General features: G+C 42.0%; 1 protein-coding gene across 1 annotated transcript in view; it reads right to left on the bottom strand.

The window, feature by feature from the left end:
* Nucleotides 1-13,597, bottom strand: part of IPO9 (importin 9) — a gene marked incomplete at its 5' end in the record, with an annotated part of 19,374 nt that extends 5,777 nt beyond the window's left edge. Inside the window, 12 exons of the mRNA XM_029086707.1 lie at nucleotides 946-1,085; nucleotides 2,251-2,357; nucleotides 2,490-2,588; nucleotides 3,683-3,834; nucleotides 4,411-4,469; nucleotides 6,074-6,174; nucleotides 8,903-9,022; nucleotides 10,709-10,795; nucleotides 11,074-11,162; nucleotides 11,609-11,810; nucleotides 12,786-12,872; nucleotides 13,536-13,597. Of these exons, the coding sequence (XP_028942540.1) occupies nucleotides 946-1,085; nucleotides 2,251-2,357; nucleotides 2,490-2,588; nucleotides 3,683-3,834; nucleotides 4,411-4,469; nucleotides 6,074-6,174; nucleotides 8,903-9,022; nucleotides 10,709-10,795; nucleotides 11,074-11,162; nucleotides 11,609-11,810; nucleotides 12,786-12,872; nucleotides 13,536-13,597 (1,305 nt within the window). The remainder of the gene's footprint in view (nucleotides 1-945; nucleotides 1,086-2,250; nucleotides 2,358-2,489; nucleotides 2,589-3,682; nucleotides 3,835-4,410; nucleotides 4,470-6,073; nucleotides 6,175-8,902; nucleotides 9,023-10,708; nucleotides 10,796-11,073; nucleotides 11,163-11,608; nucleotides 11,811-12,785; nucleotides 12,873-13,535) is intronic.
* Between the last annotated feature and the right edge of the window lie 208 nt (nucleotides 13,598-13,805).

The following is a 13,805-nucleotide window of genomic DNA, read 5'->3' as shown; positions in this document are numbered from 1 at the left end:
CTATGACTAGTGCCAACCTCAGCATAAAGAAAGCGGAATAGTATGTTGCTGCAGGAATTCTGAAGCCTCAAACACTGCTGGTGTCTCTCCCAGAAACTGATACAAAACAACAGACAAACTACTTTCTACCAAGTTCCCCAAGCAATCGCCCCTCCATCTCCAAGTCCTACAGGCTCGAGCATCCAGACAACAGTGAGCTTCAGCTGAAAGCATAGCGTCCCACATTTAGAATCATAGAATCCCAGACTGGTTTGGGTTGCAAGGGACCTTAAAACTCATCCAGTCCCAACCCCCTGCCAGCAGCAGGGACACCTTCCACTAGACCAGGTTGCTCAAAGCCTCATCCAACCTGGCCTTCAACACTTCCAGGGAGGAGCAGCCACAGCTTCTCTGGCCAACCTGGGACACTGTCTCACCACCCTCACAGTGAAGAACTTCTTCCTAATATCTCATCTAAACCTCCCCTCTTTCAGCTTAAACCCATTTCCCCTTGTTTTGTCATTAGCTGCCCTTATGAAAAGTCCTTCCCCAGCTTTCTTGTAGCCCCTTCAGGTACTGGGAGGCCACTAGAAGATCTCCCCAGAGCCTTCTCTTCTCCAGGCTGAACAGCCCCAACTCTCTCAGCATGATTTTTTTTTTTTTCCCATGGTAAACAGCAATTTCCCCATATTGGAGATATATTAATGAAGAGTTCTGAGGTTTCTCTATTCATAGGAGATACAACTGGGAGAAACTTTACAGTTTAAAGGACTTCTATTAGACCTGGCAGTGTGTGTGAACTCAGAAGATAAGATTTACTCCCTTCCACATGTACAATGTGCAAAACTGCATTTCACACCACCGCACACATACAGCAACCTGATTCATCAGACCCTTTTGTTGGTAAGAGCTTTCCAAGCTCTGGCACTAAGCAATTACTCTGAGTAATGGCAAAGGCCAATGTACCTGAAAGGTTGAGGTCTGCAAGAACAACATTTGTCAGGAAGCCATGCATATCAAAATGTATTCTACCATTCTTCACACTGTCCGTAATAATAGACTTCACAGAGCCCAGGGCCAGCATACAAGCTTCATGTATTTTCCACCTGCAAAAGAATTCAGATGCCTTTAGGTTTTTCCTGCACCATCACCTTAACAAAGAAATAAAAATACTGCAGTTAAACCATTAATTTTTTTTTGTCTAAGCTGCCATAACTATTTTCTTGATACCAAAGCAATGAATTTAAAAACACCTGAAAGAAATGAGTATTTGCAAGACTCTGCAAGTTGGAGGCCTGGAAACTTACCCAGGATATGCAGCATTCTCAATCACTTCCTAAAGTATCAGTTACTTGATAATTGTTACTTCTTTCACCAATTTTGTTCCCACAATAAGAAATGAGACTTTTCTATGAAGGTTTACATCTCCAGTTGTGCCTTGCTTGGTTATTCTATCTGCAGCAGCACTGTGATACCCAGTACATTAAAGGTTTAAAAATGTCTATGTTTGAATTTTGTTTGGTTAATGATGATGAAATATGGTTATGGGCAAACACCACTTCTCCTTGGTTTTATTTGTGACGCAAATAACCTACTTTAAAACTTAAAGACAAATAAGGCAGACAGGGACTCAATATCCGATTTCTCTGACATTCAGTTGCTGCTCACCATACACAGTGGCTGCTCTGACACTAATATTCAAAATAAAGACAAACACTGAGCAAATGCACTGTAAAATCAAGAGAGGACAGTTATGGAACCACAACCAGGTACTCTTGCACTTAAGCTCTCTCCTCCTATCCCCCAGTAACATGAAAAACTGCAACTCTGAAGTTCTGAAATTGAACACATCTGCATACAGCACTGGTATCTCTTCTTTACATCAAGTAAAAGAAGATATGCCTGAAATTTTGAGCTCAATTAACTGAACAGAAAGTGAAAGTATTGACAATTTCTCTTCAGACTGCATATAACTAATTGTAGTTTCCAATTATATGTTTTAAGGAATTGTTAAGAGTCTGGATGGAAGGAGTCTGGGGACAGCTAGCTGGTGCTAGGAACTGCTGCAAGTATTACATGTGAAGATTTCGGCACCCAGCTCAAGAACTACTGCACTTCCTTTTCCTTGTTCTACTCAGAGTTCTCAAATTTCACCCTTACCCATCAGTAGCAATGTCACAAAAAAAATGTGATTAAATTGTGCTGTACGCAGTGCTGCAAAAGAGCTTGTCACTCGTACCAGCGTCGTTCCCTGCTGCCCCAGCTCCTTACCAGTGCTCAGCACCGTTGTTTTTAGCCTGCTCAGCTTCTTGTAAATGTCTTGTAGCTGCTGCAGCCAAAGCAGATGCACTCTCATTCTGGAAATCAGCAGCCACAGCCTGTATAGAAGGAAATTATAACACTTACTTGTATAGACTTCTAAAAGTTGTCCTTTTCTCCAAATGCCCTACACAAAGCTACATTTATTACTTGTTATTTTTATTTTGGTTCTATCTAAATGTGGAACACACCAGCAACAGATCCTGTGCAGCAATCCTCACAGTATAGGAGAACGTATCATCATCTTCATCCTCCACAAATTGTTGTGGATTTGCGGTCCAAACTTTTATCTGAAATGGAAAGGAGACAAGGATGTGGTGGATGGTGAACACAGAACACTAAAGGTGAAAGGGAGATTTTCTGCTCCCAGTAATCTCAGTTTTGCAAAACTACTTTCAGAATTTTTCTCTGTCATAAGAAGTCTTCAACTGGTGTTTCTTATATTCTATTGCAGAAATCCTTGAAAAGAAGAGACCCTCTGTTCTGAGCTCATCTCGCTCTTCTGCTCCTCATTCAAGATCAGAATTTGACAGAACTAATGACTGACCTGGAATCAATGCTACAGTTTTATTTATAGATGAGGAATGGGAGAAGCAGATGAACCTTTAGAACAGAGTGCCTGTTTTTATGCATGCCTACCTAAACAAAAAGATAGCAGCTTGGGAGGTCAGGAGCCATGTAGAATTTCAGTACAAACTATTTCACACCACTAGCACAGTTTTTGCACTATCACAGAAACCTGGCTATCCCTTTCAACACGATAATCCTTATTATCACAGCACAATACTTTATGAAGGAACGAAGAAAGAGAACTTGATAGCTGGGGCTGTTCAACCTGGAGAAAAGGCTCCAGGGAGACCTTACTGCAGCCTCTCAATATATAAAGGGGGTTTACAAGAAAGATGGAGAGAAACTTTTTACCAGGGCTTGTCATGACAGGACAAGGGGCAACAGTTTTAAACTGAAAGACGGCACATTTAGATCAGATGTATGGAAGAAATTATTTACCGTGAGGGTGGTGAGACACTGGAATACGTTGCCCAGAGAAGCTGCGGATGCCCCTTCACTGAAAGTGTTCAAGGTCAGATTGGACAGGGCTTTGAGCAACCTGGTCCAGTGAAAGATGCCCGTCTGTGGCAGAGGGCTTGGACTAGATGATTTTTGAAGGTCCCTTCCAACCCAAACCATTCTGTGATCCTGTGATTTGTTGTCCATGTTACACCACATAGGAACATTTGGATGCTATTGCCCTACCTCCTGGCACAGCAAAGTGCCAAAACAGCATTAGATTACGCAGCTTCCACGCACTGCAACTCTTCCTAGGACATTAGTCGGTTTGAATCTCTCATCTTATTTGCTTCCTACACAAGACAAACGTGCTCACCTGCTCCTCTGTGATCTGCATATAAAGGAGGATGTAATAGATCAGCTCTGGCAAAGCCTTCTTCACTGTGCTCTTAAATTTGTTGTTCTCCAACAAGGCATGAACAAATTCAAATATGCTGAACACTAGATTTTCAAAGCCCAGTACTTCACCTGAACAAAGAAGTGGAAAAAAAAAGAACATGACTGAATACATCAACACACAGAAGGGTAGAAGTGAAAACAAAAACCCGTGACTGGATATGCTAGCATACAGAAGGGTATAAATGGGTGTTAAATATAATAAAAATAAAAAATAAATACAAACTGTTAGCTTGTCTGACAAGATAATGTTTATTCCTACTCCTGGACTAGCAAGGACAGCAGCAGCCCCAGAAGGATGTCTCACCTCATCACTCTCTGCTCTCCTCCTACCTCACTGCACAGCTCTCATTAAAACTGATCAAGCTCAACCCAAAACCTGTTTGGTTTCCTTTCGTCCCACTCCTTTTATCTCAAAATTGCTGCAGAACTCACTCCTTGAGTTGTTAGAAAACTTAAATTACACGTCTTCATTGATCACAATCACGTATAACTTGCAAAGAAATGATGGACACTGTTCTAACACCATAAATGTACCTTTAAGCATGATCTCCTACAGTGTTTCAGTCACTGTTACGACAACAATATCTAGGTAAGTCCGTTCCTCTTCAAAAGAGGAGGTAGAAGTGCAGTTTAACAAGTTCTTACCATCAGAATCCACAGGGTCCTCCACCTCTTCTGTGTAATTTACTTCTGTTCTCACATAAGTGGATGGAGTTAAGTAAATATGCGTGTTTCTAATGAATTGCATCTATTTAGGAATTAATCTGTTCCTATCTTAAAGCTTCTGATAACTGGGGAAGTTTCTTTCTTTAAAAAAAAAAAAAAAAATCTTTGACTTTACACACAGTCCTGTGTTTCAGAGACAAGCCCCAGAACCTTGTGCCTCGCCCAACTTCAAAGACAACTTCCACAAACCACTTCCGCATCACCTCAGTATATATTTTAGATATTTGATTCACTTAAATCACATCTTCCAAGATAATCCAAAACTTCATTTATGTTAAAACTTTGCAAGAATGGACCACTCAGACTCCCTCTTTCCAGGGAACAATGAGCCAATTCACACTTCACTGCTGTCGAAGGGTGAGGAGCCACCTCATGATCCCACGTGCTACCTTATGTTGGCTCTGCTCCCCGTCAAGCCTCTCCACGAGTCTCCAACTCTGGGAAGTGGCAAAACACTAACCTGGGGGTGGAGAGGAAGGGGGTTTCTTTGGGGATGGCAAATTGAAGGTCCAACAAGTGCCAGAGCAAAGGCAAGGGAAGGAAGGACAAGACTCTCCCCTTCTGCAAACACAAAACTATTTTCTCAGCTCAGCTGCCAGCAGGACTGCAGTGGGAGTCAGGACTGGAGAGGGAGAAACATATAATCAAAAATTTAACAAACAGCTTCTCGTATTTTAACAGGTGTCTAAAAAACCCCCCCAAAACCCTTGGACCTTGAAACTACACAGCCTCTACTTGCTCCGGAACTAAGGCTGCTTTTATGGTTTCCCTGCCCATTTTCACTCTACAACAGCCTATCACCCAACACGCAGCAGGATTCTGAAACACAAGACTATGCAAGCAGTTTTGATATAAAAAGGTCTGGATCTATGACCTCTAGGAGAACAGTCATTCTTATTAAATTATAGAGGAAAAGCTCAGTCAGACCTTATGCTACTATCACAACTCAGTGTTCAATTCTGGTGTTTATAACAAAAAATCAGAAAAAGCTACAAGAAGGTTCAGTATTCTACAATTACTGTCTCATTAGAAAAGGCTAAAAAAGCAACTTTTGGATTAACAACATGGAAAGATTTGACTTACCAGTTTGCAAGTACTGGGAAAACTACCAACAGAACACGTCTAACATGGCTGATTGTGCAGTGAAGTAATGACTATTGTAAAATTCAAAAGGCAAATCAACTTCAGCAGCAGGTGTAACCAGCCATTAGCACTGCTGCAGCAAGGGATACTGCAGGTTCTCCTTTACTTGAAGTCTTTTTGACTTGGTATCTTTTTAAGAAAACAATTTTCACCAAAGAGTACCAGAAACAACGCAGAGATAGGCTGCAATTCTACAGCCAGTATAACACAGGCACTCACATCATTCATCACATATGACTTTTAAGCTAAAGGAAACTTAATAGAGCCCAGGGAAGTAACAGAACTACCCAGCACCTCCTCACCATAGCTGCCTGTATTCTGCCTGTCACAGTGGACTACTCTGTGTACCATGCTCTCAGCAGCGTTCAGGTCATTACTGTGTATGAGACGGAGTTTGTCTTGTTCTATTCTAGTTAAAACCATTCACTACAAAGGATATAAGGCGGCACTTTCTGTAAGGGTATTCCAGACAATGGGCAGGATCTGCTGCATTGACGAAACCATGTGCTTCGGATAGTTTTTCACAAGTGCTGTCACAGCCTGGAAGAAAAAAAGAGGATCAATCAGAATTGAAACCAGGGAAAAACATCAACAAACACTCAAATCACGGGCTGCTGTTTCATTAACAGTTGAGATAATCCAGTATCTTCCTGCCACCAAGGTCTCCTCCTCTCACTCCTGACCAGGCAGTCCCCTCTCTTGCATGAACTCTGACAAACACACCTCTCTTCATACTTGCTCTTTCACAGGCAAGGAAAGGGATAACACAAGATGTACAACTCTGGAAATGAAAACAATGCAACAGTTTGCTGGTATGGTAAAGACTTCCAGAAAAAAACCCATCATTCTAGTATTTGTATTGTGGCCACTATGTCTGCCAAGAGTGGGCAGCCAGAGAAAATCCAGATACATAAGTCTGAGAATGAGTCGGGGAGGTGACAGAAGCATTACAGAAAGGCCTGGGGACAAAAACCAGACTCTGGAAAAAAGTTTATGCAGGTGCTGGCAGAGGATCTGAACCTGATCTGCACGACTGCTGCAAACTCAACACCCCGACTATGGCCACAGCAGCATCTAAAGAGGCTCCTCCTATATGCCACTACTTAGGAACCCCATGCAAGTTTTTCTAAGCCATATGCCAAGGCAATCTTGCAGGAAGCATTGCTGGAGCAGCAAGAGTTTTTCAATGCAATAGCTCTGCAGTTCTAACAATAGAAGGCTGCATGTGCAACCTCACCGCTTTCCTGCAGTGCAAGTCATTAAAAAAAGAGCACTCTCTCCATCATATGTTGTATTTTAACCCCTGGCTGCTAATTCTGTCAATTCCCACTCCTTGTTTGAGCTAAAAGAACTGCTTCACAGACCTCCTCCTCCTCTCCTCTGCCAACCCCCACGTACTGCTCCACCAACTATTACATCCTCCAAGAAAATCTTTATCCATCTCTCTTCAAAGTCAAGCTGCTCCCCAAGCAGGACATTTAATGGTCCAGCCAGGTGATAACTGACTGCATCCACACCTGTAGCCTGAGTCACCACACAGACACACTGAAATCACCACTGGAGGAGAAACACGACAGCTCTGAACCCCTCAGCTGTTCCAACATCCAACCTCACTACTAATTGTTTAACATCTCCTCAAAGTCACTCTGTATTAAAGCCTTTTAGTGCTTCACTTCTTACTTGTGTCTTTACAGACAAGGAATCCCCAAATTTGTGGATAAAAAATGTAAAATAAATACTAACTAGCAGCAGGAGAACATGCTAAAGCCAAACGTTAGCCAAGGGTTAAAGGCACCGACCTTCCTGCTGGTAGCTGCTTCTAAACTTGTGACTACAATTGGAAAGATTTGGGACAAATTAAGTAGCAGGGGCTCACCATGATGTGATCCAACCTACTTACTTTCTAAAACAGGATAATTGTCCTAGTGGCTCAGGCAGATGTGTGCACTTCAATATTATTCATTAAAGCTTTCGACACTGTCCTGCATAACGTTCTTATAAGGAACACAAGACATTTTAGGTCAAGGCTGCCTCTGACTTCCACTGAGAACTCCATGAACCTTGGAGTACAAAGCTCTTGAGACAGGAAAAAATAAAATCTTCCTGTCATCTGCTGCATAGCACTTCATTAAGGAAAAAAAGATTGAGTTTGCATCTGGTTGAAAATATACTCTAAATAAAGTCTCAATTCCCTCCTCCATTGCATCAGCATTTCAAGGGGTTCCTGTAATGATCTCATCTGTAGAGCTGGCTTAACTAATCCCTTGAGGTCTCTTCTGCATTACAATGACTACAAAATCCACTTTTCTGGAAGGGAAGGCAATTTATAGGTCTTTTACCTGGATCCCTTTTCCCTTAGAAAACTGGTATCATCAGCTTAAAAACTCTTAAGCGACAAATTCATGAATTGCCCCGAGTCAACAGCCGGAATACTCATCTCTTCACAAAAAGCCTCCTACAAACCACTTGTCAGCAGCAGATCTCCTGAATTTACTGTCTGAATCCATACTGATTTCCTGCTGCCATCTACGCCACCCAACATACAATGGCGTCTTCAGACTGAAATCCCTCTTGTACTGCACCTACCCAGCAGTGGCCAAAAGCAGCTGCCCACACACTATTAAGGAACAGAGCAAGAACATGATGACATTTCCTCAAATACTTTCCCAGCCTGTCACATCTTTCAAGAGACTACTGCAGGCACCGCACCCCAGACCTCCAGTGCTCTCCCAGCTGTCGAAGGGATCATCACACCTACACTGGCACTCTTGTCCCCACGCACATAGAGCTCTTCAACCCAGTTTTCTTTATTTGGGAAACTGTGAGAATACAAAGACTTTCTGTCTCTCTTTTGCAGATAATTTATCAGGCAAGTCTAGAAAAGCTCCTGCAAATAAGCTTTAAAAACTTAATTGCAGCAGAATTCCGCAGCGTCTTTAGAAAAAGAGATACTTAAGTACCAAGCATGGTGTCCAAACAAGATGCATCCAAGATGTCTTAGATAAGCAAATGACAAGGGCAGGTTGTCCTATGGATCAATTCCTGTGGATCATTTTATGGACAGATCCCTACACATCTCATCACAGGTACCTTCAGTACAGGCAGAACAATTTATTTCAATGTTGCATGGTGCTGGGAGCCTAAAAACATCACTGCAACAGGGGCAGTACTAGGAGAGGTGACAGGCGCTCAAGCTTCTCTGCTTTCCAGCACATCTGACAATATATTGGTATTCAATTCTTTCTTTAATCAGTCTGAAGTGACTTACCTTTAAGACTTCCATCTTAAACCCACTGTCTGATGTAGGTCCATCAGGCATTTGCAGGGCCTGAACAAAGGCCTCCGTGAACTGCTGCACCACAGGAAAAATCAGGACTTTGGCTGCACCCTGGTTACAATTAATGCAAGCACAGGTGAATACCAGACACAGAACCACGAAGGCTGACAAGTAAAGCACTAGAAGCAATGGAAATTGCACTTTTCTGCTACTAAACTGAAGAGGGAGTCATGGCAATGGTAGAATGTTACAAAGTCACATGAAGTACTTGCTTCAGACATCACTTTGGCTCTCTCCTCATGCTGGGAACTAAGCTCAGCTGAATCCCACCCTTCAAAATTGCACAGCACAGACTGCTACAAAACACTATCTACATCTAAGCTAATCACTTCAGACTCTAAATAGAAGATCCAGACAGTCCAGTCTGGAGAGTCTCAGGAGTAGTGCATGTCCTCCTAAAGAGGTATTTTCACTTGATTAGATGAATCATATCACCTATGATATATGCACCCTACCACCCAGACCCCCCCAGGCTATGAAAGAAACCTGGGGTGACTACATCACACACCAGCAATTACACTGAACCCTGGGAGGACACTTATCTCCCTCCTGAGCCACCCTCCCCCACACCAAACAGGCTCTTTGTGAGCTGAGTATCAACAGCTGGCCTGAAGATTACCATGATTCTTCATAGGAAAATGCAGTCAGTACTTTTCCAGATGTCAAAGCACTCCATAAGCAGTGCTTGGCAGAGCAAGTAATACTGGACAAAAATAATTTTATTGAGAAAATTCCTCATACCTCCAGAGCTAAGACAGCAAAGTTGTATGTTTAAAGGAACTCTGAAATACCACCTTAGCAATTTACAGGAAAAAAAAGAAAAAGAGGCAATCTTTTTAAGTCAAATTTCAACAGAAGCAGTTTTGTTTACAATGTAAAGGACACTTTTCAGCCCTCTTCCAGCATAAGACAATGGGGAGCTGTTCCTATCTTTTGGATACTTGTACCAGCTGCATGATACCGTAACCTTGTCAGTGCAGTGGATATGGTGTAATTATTAGAACTTCCCAAAGTCTCCACTGAACTGCTCGCTGTGCAAACAGGGAGGAAACAGCAGATACAGTCACTCAGCAATGACCAGCCACTAGATTGAGAGTCACTCTTGCCTACCCTCACCCCTCAAAAAGTTAAGAAGAACAATTTATTGTCTGGGGAGTGCTGGGAAAGCCACTTGTCAAAGGCCATATAAAATGCAGATGTGCTCAGAACCAGACAGGGGACTCATGTACAAAGCTGCTTAATTGCACAGTGTTTTTGTTCCTCAAGAGCTGCTCTTCTAATACTTGGTTTGGTTTCCACCACCCCTTTAGGAACAACAGGCTAACACACATGCTAAAGCAAGTGATGAAGTTCCAGCCTTGTAACCAACGCCTCGCCCAAGGGCCAGGACACAGTTCACCTGGAGACTGGAACCTGTGACAAGGATTTCCAAACAAAGGGATGATACACTATCTCCTCCCTACAATGACTCCCCTTTCTCTGAGCTGTTACAAGCACGTCTGTTGATACCTCACAAGTTAAACTTAATTACAGAAACCAAGTCAGAGCATCAAGGCATGCGTGAGAAGGTAAGAGTTAGCCACTTTACATGTTATTAAATTACACCCTCTTCCCAAGAATTACAGCTGACACAGTACATAATTCCTTAACATTTCATTTGCATATTAGCAACTATTTAGAATTCAAACTTGCTCAGTTTGAATTCAATGTATGCTGTAGGGTAAGTTCAGCTCTTGCCTTTTCCAGTTCCTCCATGTTACAGATCATATGAGCACACGTGGTAAAAATCTCCACCGCACGCGACCTTGTGCGAATACCATACACCTAGAAAAAAGTTTAAATAATAGATCAGGAACACAAGATACTTTTATTTCCTTTAATTTTCTTTTAATTGTATTTACTTTTTGATATAGCTTGATTCTCTTTATCATTGGCTCCAACTTTTCTGTTGAGACACTGGCTACAATTAACTATCACATCATCAAGAAAATTATTTAAGTCTAACTCATACTATAGTACAGCTTAACCATTAAATCTGGAGTTTCTCTGCTCCAAGAAACATTCTAATGTCATTAGTACCAAATTAAGAGTGAAGATCATACCTCTGCCATTGTGAAAATTTTGTACATCTCTGGAAGAATGACGGGAGCAACAAGTGGCATCTGCGTGTCTGTCACTTCCCGCGTAAACTCTAGAAAATGGAAAAAGAAGGGAAGCTCTTTTAAGGAAACAATTTGTAGGCAACAGCAACAACAGAACCTTTGGGAAACACTAACAACATATTGGAAACACATTGATTTGTACTTGACTAGACCAGTGTCATGTGGCCTACCCACAGCAATCCTTTGAAGGCCAACAGAAAAACATCACACTAAAAATTGCAGGTCCAAGGAAAACAGGGTATTGTAACCAAAGTTCCTTCTGAGCTGTAACCTGTAGCACAGAACCTTCTTCCCCAGCTTTCCTGACATCTAGCGAGCAGGCAATTCAATGGTGACTGACAGGCATGCCCAGCAGAAGAGAAGCAGCAAATTCCAATTTCTTCAGTTTGGAGTGAAAAGTGGTAGGATACTAAGGTAAGGAAAAGCCTAAACTGCTTCCCACGTGAGGCTTGCCAAAGCTCTGGCGTACACATACCTGTAAGCACTCTCATGGCTCCATGCACTGCATTCACATCTCCACTAACCAGCATCTCCATCAAGAGATTGAAAAGCTCGGGCCAGGCTTCCGGCCAGTCCCAATGGGCTATTGCTGAAACTGCGTAAGCCACACTGGAGCGCACTTTGCTGATCGATTCTCTCAGCCCATTGGGTAGGAGCTCCCTAATAGCAACTTTTGCCTGTAGAGAATAACATCATTTAGCAAAACAGATCCCCAGTCATAAAGCAACTTAATTAAAAAGAAAAAAAATATATATACCCCTATGACTGTTTCCTGATATTGATTCAACATTGGTTTTACAAAATGAACGCTCATGAGACAACGAAACCTTAAACACTACACTACGTCATCTGTTAATGGAACACTGCAGGGGTGTTGTAACGTAGCGCTCTTCTCACACAGAGCACTCGGCCAAGCATACAGTAAATAGCTCACAGCTGCAGTGAGATAGGATGGAGATATCTGGAAGACACCCAGAGTTATCCAAGATGAAACCCAGCTCCAGTGTCAGGGTCTATGTTTGCTTACTTTGGAAGATTTTAATAAATGACAACTAGTCACTCAACCCTGAAAGGACAGGAAAAAAAAGCCAGCACTTCTGGGGCATAATCCACGGGATCTATTTCAAGCAACTGTCCCTGGACAGGATGAATCATACCCTAGACGTGAAAGATGGTCCAGTCAGCAGTCAAAGGGGCAAAGGGCTCACATCTCTGGCCGTTTTAGCTGTTAGATGCTCCTACTGAACAGATTTTTAATTAAACCCAGCAGACCTTTAAACTGAAATTTGTCATGGGAAAATAGCCTTTAAGTCCCAGTGAAAAACAGAAGATTTAATAAATCTCTGAAAAAGAACTGCCAGAATCAGTATTTGTAAAACTTACAAAGCAGCTTTCTTCTAGTCTTGCTCTTAGAGCAGCAGAAACATTATGGTTGAACTTTTCCTACAGAAATTAGCCCAAGCTTATCAAGTCTAGTGTTGTTTTAAGCAACTGAAAACAGATTTTCAAAGAGGAAAACGTCAGAAAACCTTAAATGAAGCCACTAATCCTCAAAATACACAAGGGAACTGCCACTTTTTAAACCACCTACAAAATAAATATTCTTGACGGATCAAGTGTCTCAAAGTAGACAACATGAAAGCAAATCTTACCCTTTCCGTGGTCTCTGGAGGTCTAAACTTTTCTGACTGAGAACACCAGTGAGTTTCCACATACTGTTTCAAAATGACAGACGCTAGCTGTATTAGAAGAGAGGTAAAGAATCAGTAACAAAACTTGCAACCACAGCAAGTATCAGCCGTGACCCATTTGCTCAGTCTCACATCCCACCATACTGCTTTTAGAGGGGCAACAGAGCTTGCCAAAAATGCAAAAATCTTTGTGAAATAGACAAAAAAAAAAAAAGCTACCGCAGTAAAAAGATGAACTGATGGCCATTCAGTGAGCAATGATGGCCTGTATGGCATCGACCCAAGGCAGCAGCTGTATTTCCCCACCTCTAAAAAGGCACAAGATATGGGCCACATGGTAACTAAAGAAATACAGAACCTAAACTTCCTTCTCAAGGAGGAAAACATCTACCGAAAAAGCTGCTGCAAAGACAAGTCACAGTTCTGCTCGCCGATGCTGACCACCCACCTCATAAGTTGTGCCCACTCCCAGTACAGTGCTCTCTCAGCACCAAGTTTAAGTCCAAAAAGCATTCTTTTCGAAAAAGGTAAGTTTATAACACCTGAATAATGGTGAAAAAGATAGTGACAGCTCTAGAGAAATGTAAAAGAAAAATGGAGAAGCAGTAATGGACAGCTACCTCCAATTTTTCACCTGGAAACATGAGAGAATATTTTAAAAATTGAAGAAACAACCATCAAAATTCTTTCTACAGTTGCAGGTAAACTCACCTGACGGATGGCCAGAGCTCCCTGGGGATCTACAGTCAGTTCTGCTAAATGAACACCAAATTCTGCAAGGAAAAAAAAAAAGAAGTTGGTTCCCACACAGCAAGACTCATCGAGATGTTTGGAGGAAGACATCATACCAATTGAATGACTCGTATGGGGGAATGAGAAGACAATTCCAAAGCAAATGAATCATGAGCATTAACTCTCCCTTGCGCTTTCTGCACAAACTTCATTTATTTTCTCAGCACCTTATTTCTTTCTCTTGTGGGC

This window comes from Antrostomus carolinensis, unplaced genomic scaffold, assembly GCF_000700745.2.
Source record: "Antrostomus carolinensis isolate BGI_N321 unplaced genomic scaffold, ASM70074v2 scaffold11429, whole genome shotgun sequence".
Classification (NCBI taxonomy): domain Eukaryota; kingdom Metazoa; phylum Chordata; class Aves; order Caprimulgiformes; family Caprimulgidae; genus Antrostomus; species Antrostomus carolinensis.
Note: the sequence above shows the minus strand (reverse complement) of the source record. Positions and strands in the feature narration are given on the sequence as shown.